This window comes from Camelus bactrianus, chromosome 7 (genome assembly GCF_048773025.1).
Source record: "Camelus bactrianus isolate YW-2024 breed Bactrian camel chromosome 7, ASM4877302v1, whole genome shotgun sequence".
Taxonomy (NCBI): domain Eukaryota; kingdom Metazoa; phylum Chordata; class Mammalia; order Artiodactyla; family Camelidae; genus Camelus; species Camelus bactrianus.
Window position 1 is genome coordinate 158,513 of NC_133545.1, and position 25,778 is coordinate 184,290.

At 53.5% G+C, this 25,778-nt stretch overlaps 1 protein-coding gene and 1 long non-coding RNA gene across 2 annotated transcripts in view; both read left to right on the forward strand.

Moving 5' to 3' along the window:
* Positions 1-25,778, forward strand: part of VIPR2 (vasoactive intestinal peptide receptor 2) — a 64,059-nt gene that overhangs the window by 19,566 nt on the left and 18,715 nt on the right. The window contains exons 4-5 of the mRNA XM_074366623.1: positions 2,101-2,198; positions 18,509-18,606. Of these exons, the coding sequence (XP_074222724.1) occupies positions 2,101-2,198; positions 18,509-18,606 (196 nt within the window). The remainder of the gene's footprint in view (positions 1-2,100; positions 2,199-18,508; positions 18,607-25,778) is intronic.
* On the forward strand, positions 2,205-5,132 carry LOC141578090 (uncharacterized). The gene is made up of 2 exons (XR_012507953.1): positions 2,205-3,533; positions 4,597-5,132. It is a non-coding gene; the product is annotated as an uncharacterized LOC141578090 (long non-coding RNA).

Here is a 25,778-nt window from a genome sequence, read left to right on the forward strand (position 1 = left end):
CTCCAGGAGGTCTGCACACAGGCCCGGGAAATCCCAACGTCCAAGAAATAGACCTATGTCTTTTATAAAGGGTGGCAGGCGGGAAATGGGGGGGTGCTCTGCGTATATCTGTGCATTCTGTCATGGCAACCAGCCTGAGCCCAGGCCCATGTGAGACACCCCTGAGCTGGCTGGATAGGACGGGAGTCTGCTCCCTGGGTGGGCGGGGCTCCACCTCCGTTGGGGGACAGTGGAGAGGACAGAATGGGGCCCGCAGAGAGCAGGTCTCTGAAAGGAGTATGGCCAGGTAGAGGCGGGGCGGGTTCAGGGACCTGGAGATTTATTCTGACAAACTGGGACCTGGCGCGGGCTGGATGCCTTCGAGAACTAGGGGTTCTCAGAGTTAGGGAGAGGGCGTGTGTGCTTTGCACCGGCAACAACCTGGTGGGGTGCACGTGTCCCCAGCCTGGCAGCTCAGGGTCTGAGCCCAGCTAGCAGGGGTCAGGGCCAATGCTGTGACCGAGGCTCTTTTCGGGACAGTCACGTGCAAAGGTACACTCCATGAGCGAGGTCAGGAGTGTGCCTCAGCTTTGGGGAGCTGGGGGGGCACCTGTTGCCACTGTCCTGAGGGCCCCCACTCACTGCAGCTAAATTAGGGCCACAGTGGGGAGAGGTCACAAAGACTATGGGGTCCCCACAAAGTGGGGGAGGTCCCCCAGATAGGAGAGATCCCCACAGGTTCAGGGTTGGGGAGAAGTTCACTCACAGGAGGGAGAGGAGGTCCAGGCTCCTGAATCCTGAAGCTGTGCCCCCACCTGGCCCCTCCCTCACCTCCCCACCCCCTCACCTCCTGGACTTTGCACGCTGCTGCCTCAGGCATTTCCCGGGAGCTCACTTTCCACCTCTTCTCCAGTGTCACGGGGGTGTGGGAAGCCAGGCAGAATGAGGAACCCATGGGGAATCCCGACGTCATAGGACGAGTTTTGTTTACGCGTCTTCTTTAGTGTTTGCTGTTTACCCAGTGCAGAGTGACTGGCTCAGCCCTCTGCTGTCTGGTCCCAAGAGCAGGCAGGCAGCAGGTGTGCTGTGCAGGTGAGAGCTGGCTGCTTAGGTCTGAAGCCAGGCCCCCGCTCCTCCACGGTGTGGCTTTAGGCAGGAGGCCCAGCCCCTTTAAGCCTCAGGTTTCTCATCTAAGGGCCTCCTCGCGTAGCTGTCAGGGCGGCCTGAGCACCTGCTGCCACCACCGTTGTCCCTTTCTTGATTCTTGTGGCTCTGACGGGCAGGCCATCCCTGTCCTCTGTGGCCTCGGTCTCCCTGCCTGTGAGGTGGGGCAGGGGGGCCAGGCCGCAGAGCCTTGCCCCTCAGGGTTCTGTCTCTCCTTGCTGTCCACTGCAGCCCCTGCGTCCGAGCTGCCCCCACAAGCGCCGGGAGCGGGAGCAGAAGTGGGTTTAGGTCAGAATCAGAGAAACCCGGGGCAGGGAGGGTGTTGGCACATGACTGCAGGGCAGACCCAGGCGGTGTTTTCAGCGGCTCTGATCACCGCCCCCCCCCATCTCCAGTGGATCAGGGGCCCTCCTGCCCCCTCCACACAGTGTCCTGAGAGTGTCACCACCTCAGTGGGGACATGCCATGCTCTTCATTTCACCCGATTATCTTCAGAGCAGGTGAACAAGTAGGCTGCCCTGGTGTAGAGGAAACGAGGGACTTTTTAGTCAGAAATCTCAGTCGCTACTGAACCCTCAGGACCTCACTACCCATCTGTTACAGAGTTGGGGAGCGCAGGGCAGGTCAGGAAGGTGGCTGCGGGGTGATGGGGTTTGGCTCCAGGTGCCTCTCATTTGACAGCACGTAAGTCTCTGAAATCCCGCTCTGCTCCGTGGTGATCAGGACACACTCTCGTTACCACCCTCTCCCCGTAACCACCACCGCGGGGGCCGCCGCCCAGGTTCCTCGAGGAGGCAGAGGAGGGTGGACACGCTGTGCAGCTCGGGGTTCAGATGGGGCTCTCACTGACCCCAGAGGAGGAAGTGTCCCAGGACCGCGCAGGTGCAGGCGCTGGTCTCCCCACCAAAGCCAGAGTCCGTGCACACACAGGTCTAAAGCCTGGGCTTCACCTTCCAGGAAACATAAGCAAGAACTGCACCAGTGACGGGTGGTCGGAGACGTTCCCGGATTTCATGGATGCGTGTGGCTACAGTGACTCCGAAGACGAGAGCAAGGTAAGGGCGGTGTGTGGCCCTCACTCTCCGGCCCGTTTCCCGGGGGCGCGTTGAGCCTCATCCGTTTGCTGCCACAAGACCTGCCCAGATTCCCTCCCACTCCTCACTGGCCAAATCCAGCGAGGTCCCTGGTTCAGCTCGGTTGCCCGGCTTTTGGAATCCTGTGATGGTTCCACAATTTGGGGCGGGAAAGGCTGGTTTTCTTCACCTGTGTCTGAAAGGGGACACCGAGTGTGGCTCTACCTATGAAATGAGCTCTAATGGGTGTCCTTTCTGCTGTGAGGGTTTCTTTGTCCCATTTAAGATTTTGCCCCATTCTGAGCCGCGGTTTTCTTAGCCCTGAGCCAGCAGTGGGAGATGGGACCCTTAGTTTGCAAAGACGCTCCGGCTGTGTCCCTGGCTGGGGCCTCCCGGGCATGGCTGGATGCTGGTGATTTCTCTCAGGCTGGGGTGGGGACTCAGGCTAGGCAAGCATCCCCCTCAGGGCCACCCTGTTGGCCACCCCGTAGCATAAGGAGAGTGTTGGGGGTGGGGTGTTCCTGGGACACCCTTTCTCCAGAGATGTGATCATTTAAATGACCTGCCACTACAGCTGAGCTAAACTCCGTCCCGGCCTTCTGAGACTGTCCTCAGCCCCGGCACACTCACCTAGCAGTGTCCTGCGATGGTCGCTTTATTTTGTTTACACCAGAAAACTGGGTCCCTGCCTCCCCTCGGGCCCGGTGACCTGCCCTGGGACCCTGTGTGGACACGTGAGCACCTTAGGAACCCAAACTCGGGGCTGTTCCAGACACATACCCCCATCCGATGCCAGGTGTGGGGGCACACTGGCCCCTTTAAAGAGCCCTGGGGGTGCCTACTACACACACAAGCCCACAAAATATGAGTGGAAATCTGTTCTGTGCAGGAGACGCCCCCTCACCTGCCCTTGGCCCCCCACGTCAGTCTCACTTCCCACGTCCCTGGGTCCTGACACCAGAGAGACCGCTGGGACATTGTAGTCAGTGAGCTCTCCCTGGCTCAGCTCCTCATGATCCTTTTCCACAGACGGGCTCTCTGTGCTCTCCTCTCTAAGGTTTATCATTTAAAGCCAGTTCTCTTCCCACTGAGTTAGTAAACCCTAGAAAAGGAAGCGCCTCATTTTAGCCGGCGTCCCTCTGACTGGAAGATGAGTCCCGTGACCGACGGCCAGCGAGGAAGACAGCGGTGCACCCTCACTGCCTCGCCGTCTTCTTACTGGCCGGTGCACGCCACACACACCTCAGGTGCACAGTGTGACGCTTTCGTATGCACACTGTGCAACGACGCCCAGCCCTTCACACTCGCCTGGACTTGGTGAGACGCAGGACTCACTCGCCTTCTCCCTGCAAGCTCGCGTTCTTTGACTGGCGCCCCCGAGTCCCCTCCATCTTATTTAGTCTTGGTGACCACCCATTTCACAGACAGAGAAGCTGAGGTTTAGAGAAATGATGTGACGTGGCCAGGGGTCTGCCTGCCTGGAGCCAGTCCCTTTGGCCCCCCCATCGGTGGGCCGCTCCCTGACCCTGCCGCTCTCTCCTCCCAGGTGGGAGCTGCCGCAGAGGATGTGGGACACCCCTGGGCCGGCAGCCCGGTGGAGGCTGCGCTGACCCTCCCAGCTAATACGGGGGTGCCTCCATGACTGCCCTTCCAGGGTCTCAAGGAAACCAGGTTGGAGGTCGGGGCCTGGGCTTCGGGCCCAGCGTCCAGAGCCCCCAGGAAGGGGAGATGAAGGCTGGTCTGGGTTTTTCTTGTGGGAACCTACAGCCAGACTGTCAGCCAGGGAATCAAGAGGTTGTCAGACTCCGTCTCCAGTCCTCAGCTCTGCTGTGGGACGTCGGGGCCCTGACTGGGCGTCCACTGTGGGGAAGGGAGACCCGGTGTGAGGGGCGTGGCTCTGTGCTGCTGGACTGAGCTCCTCTGCTCTGCTCCCTCCACTCCGCGTGTGCGTGGCGCTGAGTGAGCTCTTCTGTGTCCCGGGTCTCAGCCTCAGCCCCGTCACTGGTTACAAGGCAGCCCTGGGTGGACCTGCTCTGCCTTCCGCCAGCGGGAGGGCCACGTCCCAGAGGAGACACGAGGATTGGCTGATGGCCTGGCTGGGCTTACGGACCAGAGAAAATTAGACCCAGGCGAGCAGCCTAGGCCCTCCTGGGAAAACATCCTGAATTCTGACCAGGAGCGGGGAGGCCCCACAGTAACCAGGGATCCAGGAGTAGGACCCTGTCCCATTTCACCTGCCTCCCCTGTGGCATGTGGGCAGACCTCTCTCGGGGCAGGGAGACAGGCCCTGGCGCCTGGAGGGTGTCGGCCTGCTGTAGGCAGGGAGGGCAGGGGGGCGGGTCCACGTCTGACCACCCACGTCTCTCCACCTACTCTGCAGCTTCGGGACTCGCGTGCGTGGTGAGGAGCGGACGTCCCGAGGCCTCACCAGCAGGTTTATTTTTCAGTTCAGGATGAAGAGCTATTTTTGTTCTTAATTAAACATTTCCGAGATTCTGCAAATATCCTGAATGCATATTTTCTGCTAATGGATTAGAAAGTCAAAATATTTTCATCTGTGAGAGTGAAGAAAATAACGGCAGAAAACCAAAATGAGAGACTTTCTTCCTGACTGCAGCTTCCAGCGCTGGGCAGCCCGGGATCCGCGGCTGCGCCGGGAGCCCCTTCGCGGATGAAAGCCACCAGGCATGCGGGTGCTTCCAGCCAGGCCCTCCGCGGGCGGGCGGACCTGGCTCCCCTGCCCCCAGGGAATGTGAGCACCCTGCCGTCAGTCCTCATCTTGTCAGCAGCTCTTTCTTCCAAGTTTTATGATTTTAATTGGACTTCCTGCTCCCATGCAGCCCTGGGTCTGTGTGTGCAATCTTTGTTAGTTTCAAAATTAATTAAATTCAAGGAAATAAATTAACCTCCACAAAAGCCCCAGGGTTGGCTGCACACGGTGAGGGAATCAAGAGATAAAACAGTCCGGAGGCGGAGTCCCGAGAAGGAGAAAGGGTGTGAGGACTCCAGGGGTCCCGCGGAGTTGTGGGGTTGCTCGGTCTGGACTACAGTGCAGCCCTCACCCCATGGCCTTCCTAGTCTGTCCCTGTCCCAGCAAAACCAGCCTCAGGCGTGTGCACCTTCACCTTAGGCCTTTTGTCTTTTAACCACCAGTTAAAGGGTTTAATCCCATTAGGAGGATTTAAGGACACCCTCCCCCTCAACCCTGCCACCCTGCCGCCCCGCCCACAGGCATCTCACCAGCAGCTCCTCTTCCTCTTCTCCCATGTCCCAGCCTGCTGGGCACCACGGGGAAATCGGGCCAGCCAGAGACACTCTCAGCTGCCCCCCTGAATCACGGGCGTGCGTGGGTTTCCCTACCAGAAGTTGTGGGTCTCCTGTACTACGGAGGTTATCCTGGCATCATGGTCTCAGCCTCAGATGGGACGGCCAGTGCTGGTCATTCCACTTGGGGTCATCTCCCTGGTCACCTGCCCCTAGGCCCCCAACCCATCGTGCCCCAGACCCTGGACTTTCTGCCCGGGTGGCTCCTGCCGCAGCACGTCAGGTGGACCCTGGTCTCCTGACTTTCTTCCTCCATCAAAGGCTGCCCAGAGGCTCCTGGTCAGAGCACTCCCTGGGGCCAGCCTCGGTGTCCCTCCTACTGCCCAGGGATGCTGGGAGCTGGCGAAATATGGAATGTGGGCCTGGTGGGGGGTGGGTTCCCGTCTCCCAGGTGACTCCAGAAGGACCCCATGGCTGTGCCCCTCTTGGCTGCCCGCTGTGACACAGACACACGTATGACTCTGCCCTGGCCCGCTGCCCGGCTGCCCACAGAAGACAGCAGCCCAGCGACACGCTGGTGTGCTGTGCTGGGCAGACACGCGAGGCAGCGCACACCATGTCTCCCGCATTAGGTATATGCTAACATAGCCCTTGCACAAAGAGCACTTCTGCTAAATTTAGCCAAGAGAACTGCTTGGCATTTCAGCCTTCCCACGCTTCAAGTGGACACATTTCTTCCATGTTATGCCATATTCCTAAAAATATGTGTGCGGTCTCCTCTCAGCTTTCAGACCACGGCAGTTACTTTCCCACTGACTGCTAACGTCCCCTCCCAAGGGTCCCCATCCCTGGCGTGCAGCGTCCTTCCGTATCAGGCACCCTTGGCCTCCCCCTTGGTCCTTCCAGGTCCTGCAGGGCCCCACGGTCCTGTGTGAAAGGAGAGTCACCTGCGGGAGGCACAGCCGGGACTGGAGTCCCACAGAGGCAGGCGGACCTGAGGGTGAGCTGACCCAGGGGCTGGGTGCACGCACTCCACACTCATTTCTGCCTCCAAACCAGCGCCGAGGGCAGTGTCTGCCTCATTTAGCAGTGAGTGGCAGGAGGAAGCCTCCCATGGTGGTTCGCAGGGCACGTGAGGGCCATGCTGGCTGCATGGGTGGCTCATCCAGCAATGGGGTGACGTTGGGTCAGGCAGCAAGACCTGTGGGCTCAGCAACACGGGAGGACTCACCCCACTGTCCACGGAGCGGGGCCTGAGCCCACACGCAACCGCTACCCACCAGCAAAACGTGATTCAGGAGACTCATGACAGACATAGTTATTAGCTATTTTCATGCTGGTTTTAACTGAACCTGTAGACGTGACGCTTAATACTTGCCCAGTAAAGGAAGGCGTCTTCCCAAGGGCAAAGGAGAAGTCGGTGCAGGAGGGGAGGTTAAGAGGGAATCTGTGGAAGCATGTGAGTCCCAGGGCGGGTGCCCGGGGCTAGGAGACCCCCCTGCAAGAAGGGAGATGGAGGCACGGAGATTAGGGTCAAATAGTGAAGAAGAAAGAGCCCAGGGGCCCCCGGGAGGGTAATGTCCGACTGAGAGACAAGGCAGTGAGTCAAGGGAAATATAAAGAAAAAGCCTGTCGTCAGCGCAGGAGACCCAGGGGGCGTCCGCAGCCTTGTGGTAGAGGAGGGAGGCCGAGCCGTGAGCCCACCCCGCCGGACACCAGGGCCCTGAACTGCTGAGTGACACCTCCGTTTCTGTAGGATGACCCGGGACCAGGTGTGTCCACAGGGCCGGGGCGTCAGGCAGGACTCAGGGCTGCAGGCTGCATCCCCAGCAAAGGGCTCAGCCCAGACAGTGCTTGGGGTGGAGGGCGTCTCCCCGATGCCCCCCTTTCCATTTGGGCTTGTAGGTGACACCCCTTCCTGGGGACACAGACATTTGGGCTCAGGCAGCGGTGAGTCTGCAAAGCTGGGGACACTGGCTGTCCCCGCCAGGCCCTTGAAGTGGGGAGAGGAGGGAAGGTACTGCCTCTGGGGTAGGTTGGGGGCCACCAAGACGTTCACTGGGTAATCAATCCTGTTAGCTTCTCCATGTGACTAAAAGTTTGTGGTCCTAAGAAATAACTGAAGAAAGTTTGTAAATTAGCACTATTTGTTTTACTGGGTCCTTGTGATCTCTGTTAATGACTCAGAAAAAGGAAGACAGAGTTCTGGGAAGGTTCACCTGCTGATTGTCCAGTCGGCACACAGTCACGTGGTCGGTGCGGTTCGGGGAAATTCAAGGGTCTGGACGTGGGTGTTGGGAGGCCGTGAGCCAGCAAATCTGCTGGTAAAGGGCAGAAACAGGGCCTCACACAGCAAGGTCCTTTGAACGGCTTTGCTGTGTTTTCTATTTTCTCAAAGGTAGTCATATATTACTTTTGTATTCAAATAGAATCAAAACTTAAGTCCCCCCAAAATTCAAATTTATGCTGTTTGACAAGTCATTTCACGGTGACATTTGCCTCCTCACCCTAGACTCTGTCAGGCAGCGAGGACACTGGACGGTCACCCTCCCCCGTCCGTCGCGCGTTTCCTGGAACTGGAGGAACCGTGCAGGGAGCCCGGCTCACCCGGTGTGTCTGGTGACTTCTGCGCATCTCCGGGAGCGGGCCGTGGCGGGCGTGGATGTGGGACCACGGGCTCACACACATGCGCCTCTTCAGCTGGTGGCTGTGAGAGTGTGTTTCCTAAAAGAAGGCGCTCTCCCTGCGACCTCAGTGCTGCTGTCTGGACTGCCGTCCACCTCCCAATGCCATCCTCACAGCGTCTTCACCAGGACAAGCCCATGTGTCGCAGGGCAGTGACCCCAGCCTCCTCCCACCAGGAACACCCCTCTGTCTTTCTCTGTCTCTTGCGTCGTCGTGTCTGAACTGGCCTTGATCCCCGGGCGGCCCCACAGGGCGTGTGATGCTCTCCGGTCAGTCGGGCTGGGGAGTCTGCCTGCACTCACGCAAAGCTGAGGACATTCGGGAGCAAAGCAGAGGCTCCCATCCCTTGGCCTGTTGCTTTTTCTTACCATAAACGCTGCTCGAAATAGGCCTCGGTGGGAGAAGACGCTCCCAAGCATCTACAGCTGCGGCCTTCCCTCAGAGGTGTCACACCTGGATTTTGAAAGAAAATCCGCTTTTCCTCTAGCCCTTCCACACCAGCACAGGCCCGCTCCCCGTGTGACTGAGACTCAGGTGCCCTTCGCAAGCCTCTCACGGAGTCCCGGCGACCCTGCCGACAGCCCCCACCCTCCTCTGGACACCGCGGCCGGGCCGCGCTCCAGAGACTCTGGATGCCCGCTGCCAGCTGAAGGCAGCCCGTGTCCACAGGACATCAGCCCTGTTCCAAGTGGGGGCAGTCACAGTGACAATCGCGACGCCCCCTCCTTCGTGAGGCTTCAGACACGCGAGACGCCCTCTCTGCCGTCCTTGCCCCTTCCTCAGGACAGCTGTGACCTGCGATGTCCCCCGGGCCAACCCAGACTTGCTGTGACCGGTGCCTGGTCACTCCCGCCTGGGGCAGTGCTGGGCAGTGCTGTCCAGGGCCTCTGACCTGGAGGTGGTCCCAACTTCCTTGGCCATCGCCAAAGGCTGCATTGAAGGTTGGAGGAGAACTTGGTGGAAGCTCAGGGCTTCCTGGGGCGCCCGTCACCCACACAGGCTGAGAAGGAGCCACCGTCCAGCACCCTCCACCAGTGCTGTGCGGGCCCCACGGGGAGGCAGGGACCACCCTGAGTGAGCGTGCAAGATCCTCTGTGAGGCAGAACATGTACAAGGAAGCTGGAGAAGTATTTCTTTACCTGAACAAGGGAGACCTGGGTCACTGGACTAATAACCATTCAAATCTGTTTCATCATTAAAACAGTTTAGACCAGACCAAGTAACACAGTCACGTACTGAGCATCACCACGAGCACGCACGACTCCGGACGTGGCCTTTCCCATCACCCCCCGACAAGCCCCCGAGTGTAGCCCTGGTATTAGCTGCCGCTATGCGGTCGAGGGAGGCCCCCGCAGCCCGCCCTCCGTGTGCGGTGCACGCCACCCGTGGCCGCCCTGGCCCAGCCTCGTGACGCCGCGGTCCGCGCTTTGGGGTTGGAGCACCTTTTCATGCGCTCGGTTGCCATCCGGACCTGTTCTTCAGTGAGGTGTCCATTAAGGTCTTTGGCCCGTTTGTAACTGGGTTGTTGGGTTTCTTACTGTCGAGTTTTAAGAGTGCTCTCTATGGTCTGAATAACACTCCTTTGTCAGATGTACCTTTTGCAAGTATTTTCTCCCGTCTGTGGCTCGTCCTCTCGTTCTCTGATGCTGTCTTCCACAGAGCAGAACTTTCAAATGTTGCTGAGTCCAGCTTATCAGTTACTTCTTTCACGGTCAGTGCTTTCGTGTTGTGTTTAGGACGCGTCGCCACACCCAAGGCCACCTAGGTTCTCTCCGTGCCGTCTCCTGGGAGTTCCACCGGTGCGCATTTACGTTTCGGTCTATGGCCCGCTCTGGGTTGCTTTTGTGAAAGCGTAAGGCCTGTGTCTGGATTCATTCTTTGCATGTGGACGTCCAGTTGTTCCAGCGACATTTGCTGAAGTCTGTCTTTGCCCCGTTGTACTGCCTTTGCTTTGTGTCAAAGGTCAGTGACTGTGTTTATGTGGCTGTTTCTGGACACGCTATTCCTTTCACTGATGTATTTGTCCACCTCTCGGCTGCACCACACTGTCTTGATTCCTGCAGCTGAGCAGACAGTCTCGCGCCTCTGCTCTGGGAGCCCCAGCTCCTGCAGCCGCCTCCCTGTCTGTCCTGTGTCCTCCTTTCTCTCGCAGATCTGGAAAGAAGGGTTGGTGTCAGTCTGTTCAGAGCGTTACTCATTGTTAGGATGGAGTGGTGACTCCCAAGCTCCTAACATGCAGAACCAACCGATGCCTCTTAAAGGAGAAAACTGAACAGACTCTGTGGGGTTGGATGGAGCCTCAGCTCTGCGCCGTGGAGGCCGTGTGTTCTTAAACTGGCCTCTCGCCCCCAGGACCAGGTCCCTCATCTGTGTGCAGGCAACGCGGAGGCAGTAACACCCCGTCTGCTCCTTCACAGGCTGCTGGGAGAAGTGGAGGGGTTAACTTCCATGTCACATACTGCAAAACACCCATCACGGTCTCGTGATCCTCATTACAGCCTCCTAAGCAGAACGGGTGGATCTTGAAAGTCACTTTGCTAATGACTCTCAGGAAGGACAGCTCAGCTCATCCCACTGTCACAGCGTGTGGCTGTGCACTTTCTCCCGCGTCCTGAGGTGGTGTGTGAGCCTTGGGAGGGGCTTCGATGGCCTGTGCGCACCGTGGGCCACATTCCCATGAAAACAGGCAGTTGTCTCCGGTGGTCTCTAAAATATTTGTTTTAAAACAAAGAAGCCTCAGCCTTCCATGTTCAGGTGAGGACAGGCACCTCCTCACACCTGAGACGGAGGCTGTCCAGTGTACTCCGGTGAGGCCTGCTGGCCTAAGGCTCCAGAAATCCTGCCCCATCCTGCCCCGAGGGGAGCCCTCAGTCTGGCCAAACCTCGGCGTGTCCTGCCGTGCGAAGCACCACTGCTCGGCCCCGGCCGCCACCACCTCCCAGGACCTGGAGGGTGCGGGGCCCTCTCAGCGCCTTCTCAGAGGAGCCTGAAGACCTGGCAGAGTGGGGGCTGTGGGGCTGCGCGGGGAGGGCGGGGGCCTATTATGAATGTCACCTCCGCATGGAGCCCAGGCGTCCCTGCCCCACCAGCAACATCCCCAGGCCCCAGCACCGGGCAGGTCCCCCCGAGCCACCCGCGCGTCACTGCTCCGTGTCACCCACCAAGGGCTCCTGCCCTTCCGCCTGCTCCTTCCTCCCACCCCTGCTTGTGCCTCAGCCCCGGGTCTGCATTCCGAGTTAGAGACTCCAGTCGGCACTTACACGCTCATTTCTTGGTGGGGTGTGCTGGTCGTGGGTACCAAACAAGCCCTTACACACCCCGGAGACGGGAGCTGTGCCTTCTGATTCAAGTGGGACCCGACTTCGACCAACGCTGGGTGTCAGAGGTGGTTCCGTTTGCATCCCCGCGGCCCCAGGTGTGAAGGTTAATCGTGGCTAGCAGGGTTCTGGGAGAAACCATCGATTCAGAAGAGAAGACACCCGTGTTTCCACGTGACCTGGTGGGTGGGGTGGCGGGTGGGGTGAGGCTCTCCTCAGGAAGGCTCCTGAGTCAGGAATCTCTGGGCTGGCTTTCAGCTTTCCTGATTGAAATCCACAGTTAGAAATGCATTTCACACCGTGGCCCAGCAAACACTTCGCAAAGCCGCACGTCCTGTGCTACCCTTTCAGACATTGGTTGGTACCCACAAAATCGATTGCATAACCCACTGCTGGGCTATAAATAGGGTGACGGCATGAAGTATCAGTCCAGCACGGGCTCTCGGGAGAGAAGGGGGAGCTATTAATAGTCAGCCCGGGACAGCAGACGCAAGCCAGGCCTGGCCCGGCAAAGCCGGGGCCTTGGTCTCCTGGTTATGACTCCCTGTTTGGAAACACTGACCAGGCCCGCAGGGCTCTCAGTGTGCAGCTCCCAGGCGCGCCTGATCACAGAAACATCCCTGGGTCCCACACACCCGCGGAGTAGGCGGCCACCTGTGGTGACAGCGGGGGGGGGGGCCGCGTCTCCTCCCAGGCAGGGCCCCCACCCAAGGCTGGTGTGGGGTTTGCCTGCCCAACTCAGGAGGGACTCGGATCGCAGGGTCCTGTCCCCACCACTGCCCAGCACATGCCACCAGGGCTCAGAGGCCTTGAGCAAGGCCGGCACTTCTGGACGGTACGCAGTCCTGGTCTCGCGTCGGGGACGACAGGTGCTGAGGTCTTTTACAAGTGAGTCAGAGGCTCACGCTGGTGGTCGTAACGCCAAGTCTGTTCGAGACCGTCTCCCCTGACGCAACCGCAGGGCTGTGGGGTCCCGCCACGTGTGGGGCCCGGGGGCTCGAGCTGAGGCCTGGAATGGACCTGCCGGGGGCTCTGGGGCCCATCAGTGCTGACACCGCCCTGTGTGAGGAGACCCCCAGGGTCAGTTCCCTTCACGGCTTCCACGCCCACCGGCATCTCCCCTCCTGGCCTCTGAGCAGCCGGGAAGCCCAGGAACCACTCCGTGGGCCTGAAGCCTAAGCAGCTTGAGGACTGTCTGTAGGAGAATAATGCAACGTTAAATATAAAAGCGAATGTTTCTTCAGGATAAGAAATGAAACCACAGGCCACTGGCGCCGGGCGCTGAGGCCTCTCCTCCTGGGACCTCCTGGCTTGGGACGGCCTCCTGCTCCCACAGGCTGCGCAGGGCCCTGGCTCAGCCGTGTCGCCAGCGAGGAACGCAGCCCCGGCTCCCGGCTCTGGTTCTGTGTCGGGCAAGGCCGCCTCGTTCCAGGACTGCTCCTCCCTCCAGAGCTCACGGCCGCGGTTGTACCCCGTGTGCCAGAGTGGGAACGCGCTTCAGCCACTCACTGGGGAAGACAAAGTCGTCCAGCCGTTGGATCGAACGCTGTGGCCAAATTAGCTGCCTGACTGGGCTTTTAGGTTTTCACCCTGGTTCTGAGACAATGGGGCTTTACTAATTCAGGGGAACAGGAGCATCGACCATATTGCTGGCGGGCAGCCGGACCCCTCACTCTGGCCAGCAATGGACGTCTTCATGGAGCAGAACTGCGGCTGTGCCAGCCTGACCCCTCATTGGTCTGAGGAATATCTGAAGATGCATGAGAATCAGAATCTGAGGGGTGTAGGGAGCCCCGAGACAGTGATGGCATGTGAATTATTCCTGCAAAACCTGCTCTCCGTGACCACCTCACACTCACCTGCTGCTTTAATGAGTGTCCTCCGATCAGACACCCGTCCGAGAAGCCTCAGGGAAGGCCCAGACAGTTGTCAGGGCCCCGGTCAGTGTGAGGGGAAAAGACGTGGAATCTGTACCCAATTATACGAACTTGAGCCCAGTATAATCCAGGCGTATAATTAGAGATTTTCTGTTCGATGTTAGTGAAAGACTTGCTTGACTGCAGAAAAGAGCAAAATCTGCAATCCACAGGCGATTCCTCTGTCATCTTACCCCACACCACCACCCCGGGCTCCACACGTGTGAGCAAACAGGCCAGGGTCGGGGAGAGTCCTGAACATCCGAAAGGTCTGCAAAGGCCACGCGGGTAAGTGGAGGCCAGCAGGACCGCGGGGCATGTGGCTGGTGCAGCCAGATGCAGTCGTCTGAGTCCAGAACCCACGGGAATGAAGCACCAGCCAAGCAGTGTGTTCTCTGAGCTGACTTTTCAGGGACCTCAGGCACAGCGGGTGCCCCAAGTGCTCACAGAGTGAAGAGCGACGAATCACAGTGCATCCGGCGCGTTCTTGGATCACCTCTTGTTGGCCTGAGGAAAGCAAGTCCTCGCAGACGTCCGGTCGCAGGACTCCCGTGAAGTCATAAAGTCGCAGCTGTGAGTTTGGGGCTGAGCTCGCCCTCTTATCCCGCTTGGGTCAGGATGAGTGTTAAGTTCAGCCAGACATTCGGAATAAATCTTGTGTGTATCAAAAAGTTATTGAAGTGGGACATTTAAATAATTCCCTCACCCTGAAGGGGTGCAGTGCATTCTGATTTCAAAGCAGCTTGAAGGGGAGAGGAGAGGGCTGGAATCCACTGCATTTCCCTCAGTGTTTGCACCTTTAGGTCTGTTTTGTCAGCTTCACACTCACGCTGTTTGAGGTGCAGATTACAGACGTCACAGATCGTAAAAAAAACAGATGTTTTCTCCCTTAGGAACCAGACTGTAATTTTACGGGAGGCCTGCAAGGCCCTGTTACCAGCCCCTAAGTGGCCAGTGTTCTCACCTCTGCTGCGTCACCGTCTCCCGATTCTGCCCCTCTGATTTCAAGTGCCCTAGTGTGAACAGGGGAGGGAGACCTTCCCAGAGGGAAGTGGAGGAAAGAGTGACAGCTGACGCGTGCGCGGGACCCTGTCTCCTCTGGCGCCTACATGTTTATCTCAACACCACCAATGTGCTTGTTCTGTTTTATAAAATATTATGTATTATGAACATTTTCTTAATTCAGTCAACATCCTTTGAAAATAAGATTCTTAACGGCAACCTAATGTTCTATTTTATGAATACGTCGAATTTATTCAATCGTTCACAACTTAGGTTGTTTTTAACATCTTGTTATTTTGATTAATAAACAAACCTATGCACAAAGGTCAATTCCTGGTCAAAGGATATGAAATATGAAAATATTTTTAATGTTCTGATTACACCCTCAAACGGCTTTGCCAAAAAAAAGGCCGGTGTATATTTTCACCAGGAACACACGCAACCCATCCAGCTAACACCCTCACCGGCAGTTTCTTATTTTTTCAATGATCCCCAAATTTATAAACCGAGAACAAAAGCTGTCTTACTGTTGTAACTGCACCTGCTTACCCGGGTCGTGGTCAGCCTGTTCCCTCTGCTGCTTCGCCATCACTGCCTTCCTTCCCGTCCACCCAGGACCTCCACACCCACCACGCCCACGGCCTGGCCCTAACTCGTTGTGAGAAATTATTGGGGCTGTCCCGAGGCCCCCTTACCTCTTCCACGTCTGCGTCTGACCCTAATAGCACCTGTACTGTTTCCTCTTATTTTATGAACAATTTAACACGAACTCTCTGGTTCACTTGGAATTTATTTGCAATAACTCTGGTAAATAAGGACTGATTTTCCACCAAGAAATTTATCTGTTCTCCCAGAATCACACTGAATGGCCCATCCTTCCCCACTGATGTCAAAGCTGCATTAGTGGTGCAGGAGCCCTGGGTCTGCGCAGGGCCGTGTGCCTCTGCCCTCCTAGACCCCACTCTGCCTAACCCTAAAGGCCGTTTGTCCTTTCTGCTCCAGCAGAGATCCTGATTGTTGTCTTGTGATTTGCATCGTTCTCCTGAAAGCTGGCAGCAAGAAAAGGTCTTGTCTCTGCGGGCACCGTCCCCTGCGTGGGCTCACCTTCGGAGCTGACTGCGGGGATGTGTGAGCCTGGGCAAAGACTTCCCTCCAGGAGAACCTGTGTCGTGCCTGCTGGCCATTAGCTGGTCTCACCAGGCGAGGTTCCCATTGCTCCAAGTTGCTGGGGCTGTTTTGCACTCTGGTCCTGATAAGACTGTCCCAATGCTGCCTGGACTCAAGGCCCCCAGCCCACGTGGGACTCTGCTCTACTTCAAGGCCTCAAGAGACACCTTGCGTGCCAGAAAATTAGGCTCTTAAATGATGAAAACATGTAAAATCTAACCCAGCTTTAAGCAAACTAATATAAAGTGAAATGTGGGTGTTCCTTTTTTTCTGATAGACACAGAAACAAAGACACTAAATTCATCCTGTCTCAGTTTCTAGCTCGTGTATTGTCTCCTGGGACATCAGTCCTGAAACAGGTCTGTGACCCCGGGGTGGGACCCTGCTGTCACTCACCCTGCTTCCTCGGGCTCCTGCAGTGTCCAGGCCTGATTACGTTCTCAGGAAGTGTGCTGAACAGAATGAGTTAAATTAGCCAATGACACCCACCATGTTCATGAGAAACAAAAATCTTGTATGAGAAATTGAGGGTAGAAATTCTACGACAAATCCACCAAAAATGCTGAATAACGAACAACGATGATGCTTTTGAATGCAGAGCTAAGATTTCGAGAAAGCACAGAAATCTCAAAACATAGAGCTGAGACCAGGGTACCTGGCACCGGGGCAGCTGCTTCCAGCATCCAGTGGGTCCCCAAGAAGCAGAGGGATGAGGTGGGCAGCCGGAATCAGGTGCGGGACGGAGCCCGACTGTGAAAGTGGCGAGGGCGTTTTCCTGTCTACATCTGCTTCCGTGAGGGACTTTAAGTCTGTCCCAAAAGTCGTCAGCACAGATGTGCCTTCCTGCAGGCTGGGCTTCCTTGTAACGCTGCCCAGAAAGGAGACCCTGAGCCTAGTCATCCAGGTGAAGCATCGGGGCACCTGGCAGAAGCAGTCACAGGTCCTCCTGGAAGGAGTCTTTGCCCAGGCTCACAAATCCCTGCCGTCACCGCCAAAGACGAGCCCGCGCTCCAGGTGCACCAGCCGTACGAGGGAAAGCCTCTGTGAAGCAGTCGGCAGACGGCAGACGGCACAGTGAAATTACGTCCCTGAAACCTGAGAGAATGGATTCATCAGGCATAGGGCACAAATAAGAGCACTTAAAATGTAAGAAGGGAGGGAGGGAGGGAGGGAGAAAAAGAAAAGGGCCTGATCTGGGGGAAAAATAGACCTAAAAAAGTGAAAATCAAGTAGGTACCTCAAATAGCAAATCAGATACAGGTGAAAAGAGAGTTCTGGAATGGGTGAGACAGACAGAGAACCTGCCCAGCGCTGCCCAGGAAAGGGGGCGGGAGATAGAGCGGTTCCCAGGGTCGGGTGGGGGCCAAGCACCAGTCTGATCACAGTCTCAGCAGAAGGAGCGAGACCCCGAGTACAGTGAGTAAACAGAAATCACTGCCAGGCACCTGCGGTGAAACTAGAAAATTCCAAATAGCCGAGAATCGTGAAACAGGCAGAGATGAAGGACAGATAGGCCACCCACGGACGGGAGCAGACGCAGGCCCTCGGAGTGCAGGGGAGCTGGCTTCACTCAGCTTCCACCGCTGGGCCTTGCTCAGGACAGGAGGAGAAAGACGTTTCAGAAAGACAGACACCAACAGGGTCCACAACCAGAAGACTCGTTAAAAATGCCTGAAGACCGTGCTTCAGGGGAAGGCAAACCAGAAGGAAGAGCTGAGCGTCAAGAAAATGTAAGAAGGAAGGTAAACATGGGAAATCCCAGCGAAGACGATTCAACCACCGATACAATGGGGTGTGGGTGTGGGGACCCAGGAAAGCACCAAACAGCAAGAGGCACCGCTGATGGAGGGCGGAGGTCACCAAGGCGCGTGCGCAAGGAAACGCACCAGAAAGCCTGTCCGCGCTGCAGCACGCACGTGCTCACACACAGCACATGCACTCACGCGTACGTGCACACGCACACCCGCTTGTGAAGGTGTGAAGGCTCTCGCGGGGTGCTGGAGCCCCGGGAGGTGGGCCCGGGCCCCGTGGTCTGACGCAGTGGTGGGTCCGGAGCCTGTCTGCAGGTGCGTGTCGTCGTATTGCTTCCTGTGCTCTCGGTGGATTTGAAGTGTTCCATTTCCAACTGTTTAACCCGAACTCCCCACAGCATGACCCGTGGACATGCCCCCACCCCATCCGTAAGCCCCATTGGGAGGAGGCTGGGACAGGATGGAACCTGTAATCGGAGGTTTCCAGAACATTCTGGAACCCCAGCTGGTCCCCCGCTTCCTCCCCTGTGGGCTCAAAGCAACAACAAAACCCCACACACCGACTGGGGCCTCGGAGCGGGTTGCCTCTGAGGCAGGATGGGCCATTTCTCTCACGCTCAGCTCTGCCGTCTGCACTGATTTAAGGGCTGAATCTCGCCGAAGATTAATCGAGGGACGAGAACACACACGGTGGAGGGTGGGTGTCTCTTTGTAGGAGCACCGTCCTGTCCCCAGACATCACCTGTTTCTAACTGCACTGGCCATTTCTGTAGGCAGGTGGCCTCAGGGACGACCGCAGGACTTGTGCCCAGCGCCGCCTCAGCGGGCATCACCCCTGACGTCCAGACAAGCTCAGTGGTTTTTGTGTCTTACCCCGGACCGCGAGCGTGGCCCACCCCGCGGTGCCTGAGGCCTCCCTGAACGTGCCCAGCACTGCCTTCTCCCCAGCTTCCCCCGGTGGTTCCCTCCAGACAGGTTTGCTGTGGAACCATCCCAGGGCACTCACAATGAATTATCGGGAACAGCAGGTGTTTAGGGGAGAGGACCACTTGGGTTCAGGGCGGAAGTGGATCTCTGAGAGGTCACTGTCCCGCGTTCCAGCATCTGCAGTCCACAGCCTCCCTGAGGGAATGCACGGTGGGGTCTGATGCTGCCACTGTGACTTACAGATTTATTTTCCTCTCTTTCAGATCACGTTTTATATTCTGGTAAAGGCCATTTACACCCTGGGCTACAGTGTCTCTCTGATTTCCCTTACCACCAGCAGCATGATTCTTTGCCTCTTCAGGTAAGTAGCAGAAATGAGCAATTCTGCCAAAAACATGAGACGGGAAATCATCCACTTACACCATCTCGGCCATCGGAGGAGGCAGACACCACTGCCTCCAAGCCCTCCTCTGTGCCAGTCAGGCTGTCTTGGAGAATGCCAGAGTGAAATGTGATGCTAACTAACACTGGCGCTTTTATTAAAGTACCCTGCATTTCTTCTATGAGGAGACAATACTGACCACGGATAGGAATCCAGTTCAACTATTATTTACTAAACACAGTGTTATGCAAATACTTTGAATATAAAGACGCAGCCTGGCCTTTCCCTTCCCACTCAGAAGCACGGAAGTCTGGGCTTATGTGTGGGAGCGCTGTTGAGAGACCCTGTGATGTGTTTAGGAGCATGAGGACCGGTTCAAATCCTGGGTCTGTCTCTTAGCAGCTGTGTGACATGGACAAATTGCTTAACCTCTCTGTGTGTCTGTGAAGGATGGAAGCTGACAGAGCCAACGGGGCTTGTGGTGGGCACTCTTTAATGCCATCTGGTTTCCCTGCACCTGAATCTTCGGTAGGTCTCTGATAACTAATGACGGACATTGTACAGCTGGTGGTCAGGGCTTGCGAATGGAGGCAGGAACTTCTCCCTAGGAAGAGCTTTTAGTTTTTAGGATTAAATCTGTTTCTTAAGCGTCACCAGCATTAAATAAAATGGATAATATCCAGCTTATTTCAACAGGGTTTTGGTCACCTGTCATAAAATCATCCGTAGGAAACAGAGAGCTTTTTGGGTTCCTAGGAATTGCAATCTGGGAGACACAGATTTGGGTAAAATGGAGAGAGCATTCCGAGGAAGAGAAATAGTCGTTAAAGGTAGAAATCACAGTTGCCATGGTTGTCTGGCAGGAATTATGGTTGGCTCTGACGCAAGAAGGAAACGTTTGTCCTTAAGGGGTAGGCTCTCTCGAGTTATTTAGGGTCAGAGTCTGATAAGTATCTTGAGTTTCTGTAGAGATCTTCTGGCGGCTTTGTTTGGACATAAGTGCTCAGAGCTGAGACTCTGTCCACTGAGACGTGCCCAGCACCGCTCCTGCCGTGGCCTCCACCTCAGTTTAGAGGCTAGCAATGCCGACTCCATTTCTATCTTCCTTCCACACCCCACAGATCTTATTTCTCTTTGCTAAAATATAGTTCAAATGTTGGCCAATGTTCTGATAAAACCAGTGCTACAACAAAAGGAGCGATTTTAGGACATTAGGAAATCCATACTTGGAAGAAAAATGAATGAGCGGAGGCGATGAGCGTGGCTGAGACTCAGCGGACGTCCTTACGTTCAGCTGCTCTCGCTTCACGCATCCCGGTTGTGCCAGGTGTTGATAATTCTCAGAAAGAAAAAAAATGCCTTTTTAAAATTGAAGTATAGATGACTTACAGTGTTGTGTCAAAGGTGTACAGCAAAGCGGTTCAGTTATACACACACATACATATCTGTTCTTTTCCAGATTCTTTTCCATTATGGTTTATTATAGGGTGTTGAGTATAGCTCCCTGTGCTGTACGGTAGGAACTTGTTGTTTGTCTGTTTTGTATACAGTAGTGTGTGTCTGCAAATCCCGAGCTCCTGACTTACCCATGCCCTCCACCTTCCTGTTTGGTAACCAGAGGTTTTTTTCTATGTCCGTGAGTCTATTTCTGGTTTGTAATTAAATTCATTTGTGTCATATTTTAGGTTCCACATATGAGTGGTATCCTATGATATTTGTCTTTCTCTGTCTGACTGACTTCACTTAGTATGATCATCTCTTGGTCCATCCATGTTGCTGCAAATGGCATTATTCCATTCTCTTTTATGGCTGAGTAGTATTCCATTGTATAAATGCACCACAGCTTCTTTACCCAGTCATCTGTCGGTGGACATTTAGGCTGTTTCCATATCTTGGCTATTGTAAATAGTGCTGCTGTGAACATTGGGGTACATGTATCTTTTCAAGTTAGAGGTTCCTCTGGATACATGCCCAGGAGTGGGATTGCTGGATCATAGGGTAAGTCTATTTTTAGTTTTTTAAGAAGCCTCCTTACTGCTTTCCATAGTGACTGCACCAATTTACATTCCCACCAGCAGTGTAGGAGGGTTCCCTTTTCTCCACACCCTCTCCAGCATTTATTATTTGTAGACTTTTGCATGAAGGCCATTCAAACTGATTTGAGGTGATACCTTGTTGTAGTTTTGGTTTGCATTTGGTTTGCATTTGCATAATTAGCAGTGTTGAGCATCTTTTTATGTATCTGCTGGCCGTCTGTATGTCTTTTTTGGAGGAATGTCTATTTAGGTCTTCTGCCCACTTTTTGATTGGGTTTTTGTTTTTAATATTGAGCTGTGTGGGCTCTTTATATATTCTGGAAATTAAGCCCTTGTCAGTCACATCATTTGCAAATATTTTCTCTAACTCTATAGATGGTTTTTTAATTCTGTTTATGGTTTCCTTTGCTGAACAAAAGCTTTTAAGTCTAAATAGGTCCCATTTGTTTATTTTTGTTTTTATTTCCATTGCTCTAGGAGATGAGTCAAAAAAAATACTGCTGTGATTTATGTCAAAGAGTGTTCTGCCTATGTTTTCCTCAAGGAGTTTTACAGTATCCAGTCTTACATTTAGGTATTTAATCCGTCTTGAGTTTATTTTTGTTCCTGGTGTTAGAGAATGTTCTAATTTCATTATTTCACTTGTAGCTGTCCAGTTTTCCCAGCATCATTTGTTGAAGAGTCTGTCTTGTCTCCATTGTATATTCTTGCCTCCTTTGTCATAGATTAATTGACCATAAGTGTGTGGGTTTACTTCTGGGCTCTCTATCCTGTTCCACTGATCTATGTGTCAGCTTTTGTGCTAGTGCCATGCTGTTTTGATTACTGTAGTTTTGTAGGATAGTCTTAAGTCAGCAAGTGTGATTCCTCCAGCTCTGTTCTTTCTCAAGATTGTTTTGGCTATTCCAGGTCTTTTGTGTTTCCATAAAAATTTTAACATTTTTTTGTTTCAGTTCTGTGAAAGATGCCACTGGTAATTTGATAGGGACTGCATTGAATCTGTAGGTTGCTTTGGGCAGAATGGTCATTTTAACAATATTGATCCTTCCAATCCAAGAGCATAGTATATCTTTCCATCTGTTTGTGTTGTCTTCAGTTTCTTTCATCGGTGTCTTACAGTTTTCAGAATACAAGTCTTTTGCCTCCTTAGATAGGTTTATTCCTAGGTATTTTATTCTTTTTGATGTAATGGTAAATGAGATTATTTCCTTAATTTCTTTTTCTGATAGTTTGTTGTTAGTGTATAGAAATGCAGCAGATTTCTATGTATTAATTTTGTATCCTGCAACTTTACTGACTTCATTTATTAATTCCAACAATTTTTCGTAGGATCTTTAGGATTTCCTACGTATAGTATCATGTCATTTGCAAATAGTGACAGTTTTACTTCTTCTTTTCCAATTTGGATTCCTTTTATTTCTTTTTCTTCTCTAATTGCTGTGGCTAGAACTTCCAAAACTGTGTTGAATAAAAGTGATGAGAATGGACATTTTTGTCTTGTTCCTGATCTTGGAGGAAATGCTCTCAGTTTTTCACCACTGAGTATGATATTAGCTGTAGGTTTGGCATATATGGCTTTTATTATGTTGAGGTATGTTCCCTCTATGCCCACTTTCTGAGAGCTTTTATCATAAATGGATGTTGAATTTTATCAAAAGCTCTTTCTGCATCTATTGAGATGATCATATGGTTTTTATTCAATTTGTTAAAGTGGTGTATCACATTAATTTGTGGATATTGAAAAATCTTTGCATCCCTGGGATAAATCTCACTTGATCGCGGTGTATGAGCCTTCTAATGTATTGTTGGAGTTAGTTTGCTAGTATTTTGTTGAGGATTTTTGCATCTATGTTCATCAGTGATATTGGCTTGTAATTTTCTTTCTTTTTTTTTTTGTGATATCTTTTTCACAAAGATTTGGTATCAGGGTAATGGTGGACTCATAGAATGAGTTTAGAAGTGTCCCTTCCTCTGCACTTTTTTGGAATAGTTTCAGAAAGGTAGTTGTTAACTCTTCTCTATATGTTTGGTAGAAGTCACCTGTGAAGCCATCTAGTCCTGGACTTCTGTTTGTTGGGAGTTTTTAAATTACTGATTCAATTTCAGTGCTGGTAATTGGTCTGTTCATATTTTCTGTTTCTTCCTGGTTCAGTCTTGGGAGATTGCACCTTTCTAAGAATCTGTCCACTGTCTATTGGTTGGAACATTTAATCCATTTACATTTAAGGTAATTATTGGTACATATGTTCTTATTGCCATTTTGTAAATTGTTTTGGATTTGTGTTTGCAGACTCAGTTCTGCAAGATACAGGATCATAGTTTTCTTGCTTCTGGTGTCTGCCACCTGGTGGGTAGGCTGGTCTAGAGGCTCATGCAGGCTTCCTAGTGGGAGGGGCCAGTGCCTGCCCACAGGTGGGTAAGACTGAGCCTCTGATGGGCAGGGCTGTGTCGAGGGGCGTGTCTAGAGGTGACTGTGGGCTCAGGAAGTTTGCTGATGGGTGAGACTGTGTTCCCACCCAGTGTGTTGTTTGGTCTGAGGTGTCCCAGCACTGGAGCCTACAGGCTCTTAGGTAGGGCCAGGTCTTGGTGACCCAAGACCCAAGATGTCAGCCTCCAAGAGAGTGCATACATATGAACACTCCCCAGTATGTCCACCACCAGCTTTTATGACCCCAGGGTGAGCCACAGCCACTCTCAGGAGACCCTCCAAGACTGGCAGGTCTGGCCCAGGTTCCTATGAAGTTACTGCTTTTGCCCTTGGTCCCGGTACACATGAGATACTGTGTGTGCCCTTTAAGAATGAAATTTCTGTTTCCCCCAATCCTGTGGCTCCTGCCACCAAGACCTACTGGACTTCAAAGCCAAATGCTCTAGGGGTTCCTCCTCCCAGTGCCAGACCTGGAGGCTGGGGAGCCTGACATGGGGTTCAGATCTCTCACTCCTGTGGGAGGGCCTCTGCAATATAATTTTTCTCCAGTTTGTGGGTCACCACCCGAGGGTATGGGATTTGATACATCTCAAGTGCACCCCTCCTACTTGTCTCGCTGTGGTTCCTTCTTTATGTCTTTAGTCATAGAAGATCTTTTCTGGGTAGGTTCCAGTCTTTTTTTAATCAGTGTTTGTTTTTGTGATTTTGGTGAGCTCATGAGAGGAGGTGAGCTCAAGGTCCATCTACTCCACCATCTTGGCCGAATCTCAAGGCAATGCCTTTAATCCAGAACTGCACTTTGAAAAATGTGAGGAAGACCCATCATGTTTTAGTTCTTTTAAAAAAGGCTGATACAATACTAATATTTGTTCTGCTATGTTCTGTATTTTGCTGTACATTTTTAAATACTGAAATTGTGAAATACAAAAATGAAAGGAAACATTTAGGGAGGTAAGCTGGCATAGGGTAACTTGAATTAGAAAAATTTGTTTGTTTTTAAAGAGCTCTAATCTTGAGCAATCCATATACTTGACCTCAGCAGCTTCCCTCAGATTTGTACTGTGCGACATATTTAACTAGCCAGCCTGATAGCATTTTGGAATTATTGCAAATGTGGACATGATGCATTAAGAGAATCTCAAATGGTTTTATGTGTATCCAACACAATCTTTTATACCTGGATGTCATTAGTCACCTGCAGGTGACACTTCTTGGTTAAAAAAAGAACGTGTCTGCTTTGGCTGTCATTCTTCTGCTGGTTCAATATGTAACAATCACTAGAAAAAGTGCCCAGGGCCCAGGCTGGTGTGCAGTTCTCAGCTCTGCCTTCATTTCGGGCACCTTCCTGCCTACATCGGCCAGACCTGCTCACCCGATGTCACCTCCCTGGACAGCTGTGAGAGTGAGTTGATTCTAAAATCCATTTTATGAAAATAATATGCTCCATTGTCCCAGTAATTACACCCAGGAAACAGAATTCTTTGCAGTCATTGAACATTTATTCTCCATAATAGTCCATGAGCTAAGAAAGCATTAAGCAGACATGCTCTTACTTTAAGGACAGAGAAATGGAGCAGCTCATTTCTTCCCATTTACAAAGTGCATGCAGACTTGGGTGACAAACACAGGGCCGAGTTCTGTGCGGAAGTCGCGGGCGGTCATTGTGGCTGACATCCTTGAGCACGTCCTGTGGTCCAGGCATGGACATGACAGCACCAGTCCTCACTGCGCTGTGTGCTGTATTAGTTTAGTCCTTACAGTGCCTCCACCAGGTCAGTGCTCTAACGTCCCAGCTCTGCCAGTTAGAGAAAGGAGGCCCAAGAGGTGCCGCGCGCCCCAGGCTGCTGAGCTGGTGAGGGCGCAGCCCCGATTCATGACCACCTGCACCCCGTTCACCTTCGAGGGCCCACTCGCAGCCCGCACTGGGGCCGATTCCCGCCTGGCTCACCGGGGAACTCACTGTCAGGTACATCCACCGTCCTTTAGCAGAGCCGCGCTCCGAGATGGAACTTCAAGTGAGCAGCGTCTGCGAAGGCCATCACTAAGAGCCTGGGCAGCAAGACTTGCTTGGGTGGCTTGCAGACCCGGGTGACAGCAGTAAATCCCAAACTCCTCTCAGGGGAAAGACGTGGGGAGGAGGGAGGGGAGGAGAAAAGAAAGGAAAAGTGATCTGGAGGGGTGAGAGCCCCCAACACGAGACGCATGCAGCAGGGGCAGCGGCTGCACCGCCGGGAGCAGGGGTCCGAAAGCCTTAGACCTGGGTCACACAGCTGCAGAACTGCTCCGAGACCTGAGGAGCTGTGCATTATACTTAATGTCTTCATTTGCTAAGGCTCTGCAGCCGTGTTAAATACATAAAAATAAACTTTTATTCGTGAAGTACACACTAGGGGAAGTGGGTAGGTCTTCCACCTGCAGTGTGATGCTGGTCTTCAGTGAGCTCAGCACCCAGGCCAGGTGCAGGGCACTGTCGGCACCGCAGCCATGCTCAGGATGCTGTGTCTGTAACCACCCGCTTCCCAGAAGGTGCCATTATTCAGATTCCTGACACCACACGTTACTTTGGTCTCATTTTGAAAACGTTGTCTTTGAATCATACAAAGTGGAAGCCCCAGCCTCCAGATCCCTTCAGTGAGCCTTTTGCAGGGAGATTCACCCATGTTGTTGCATGTGGCCATCCTGTACTC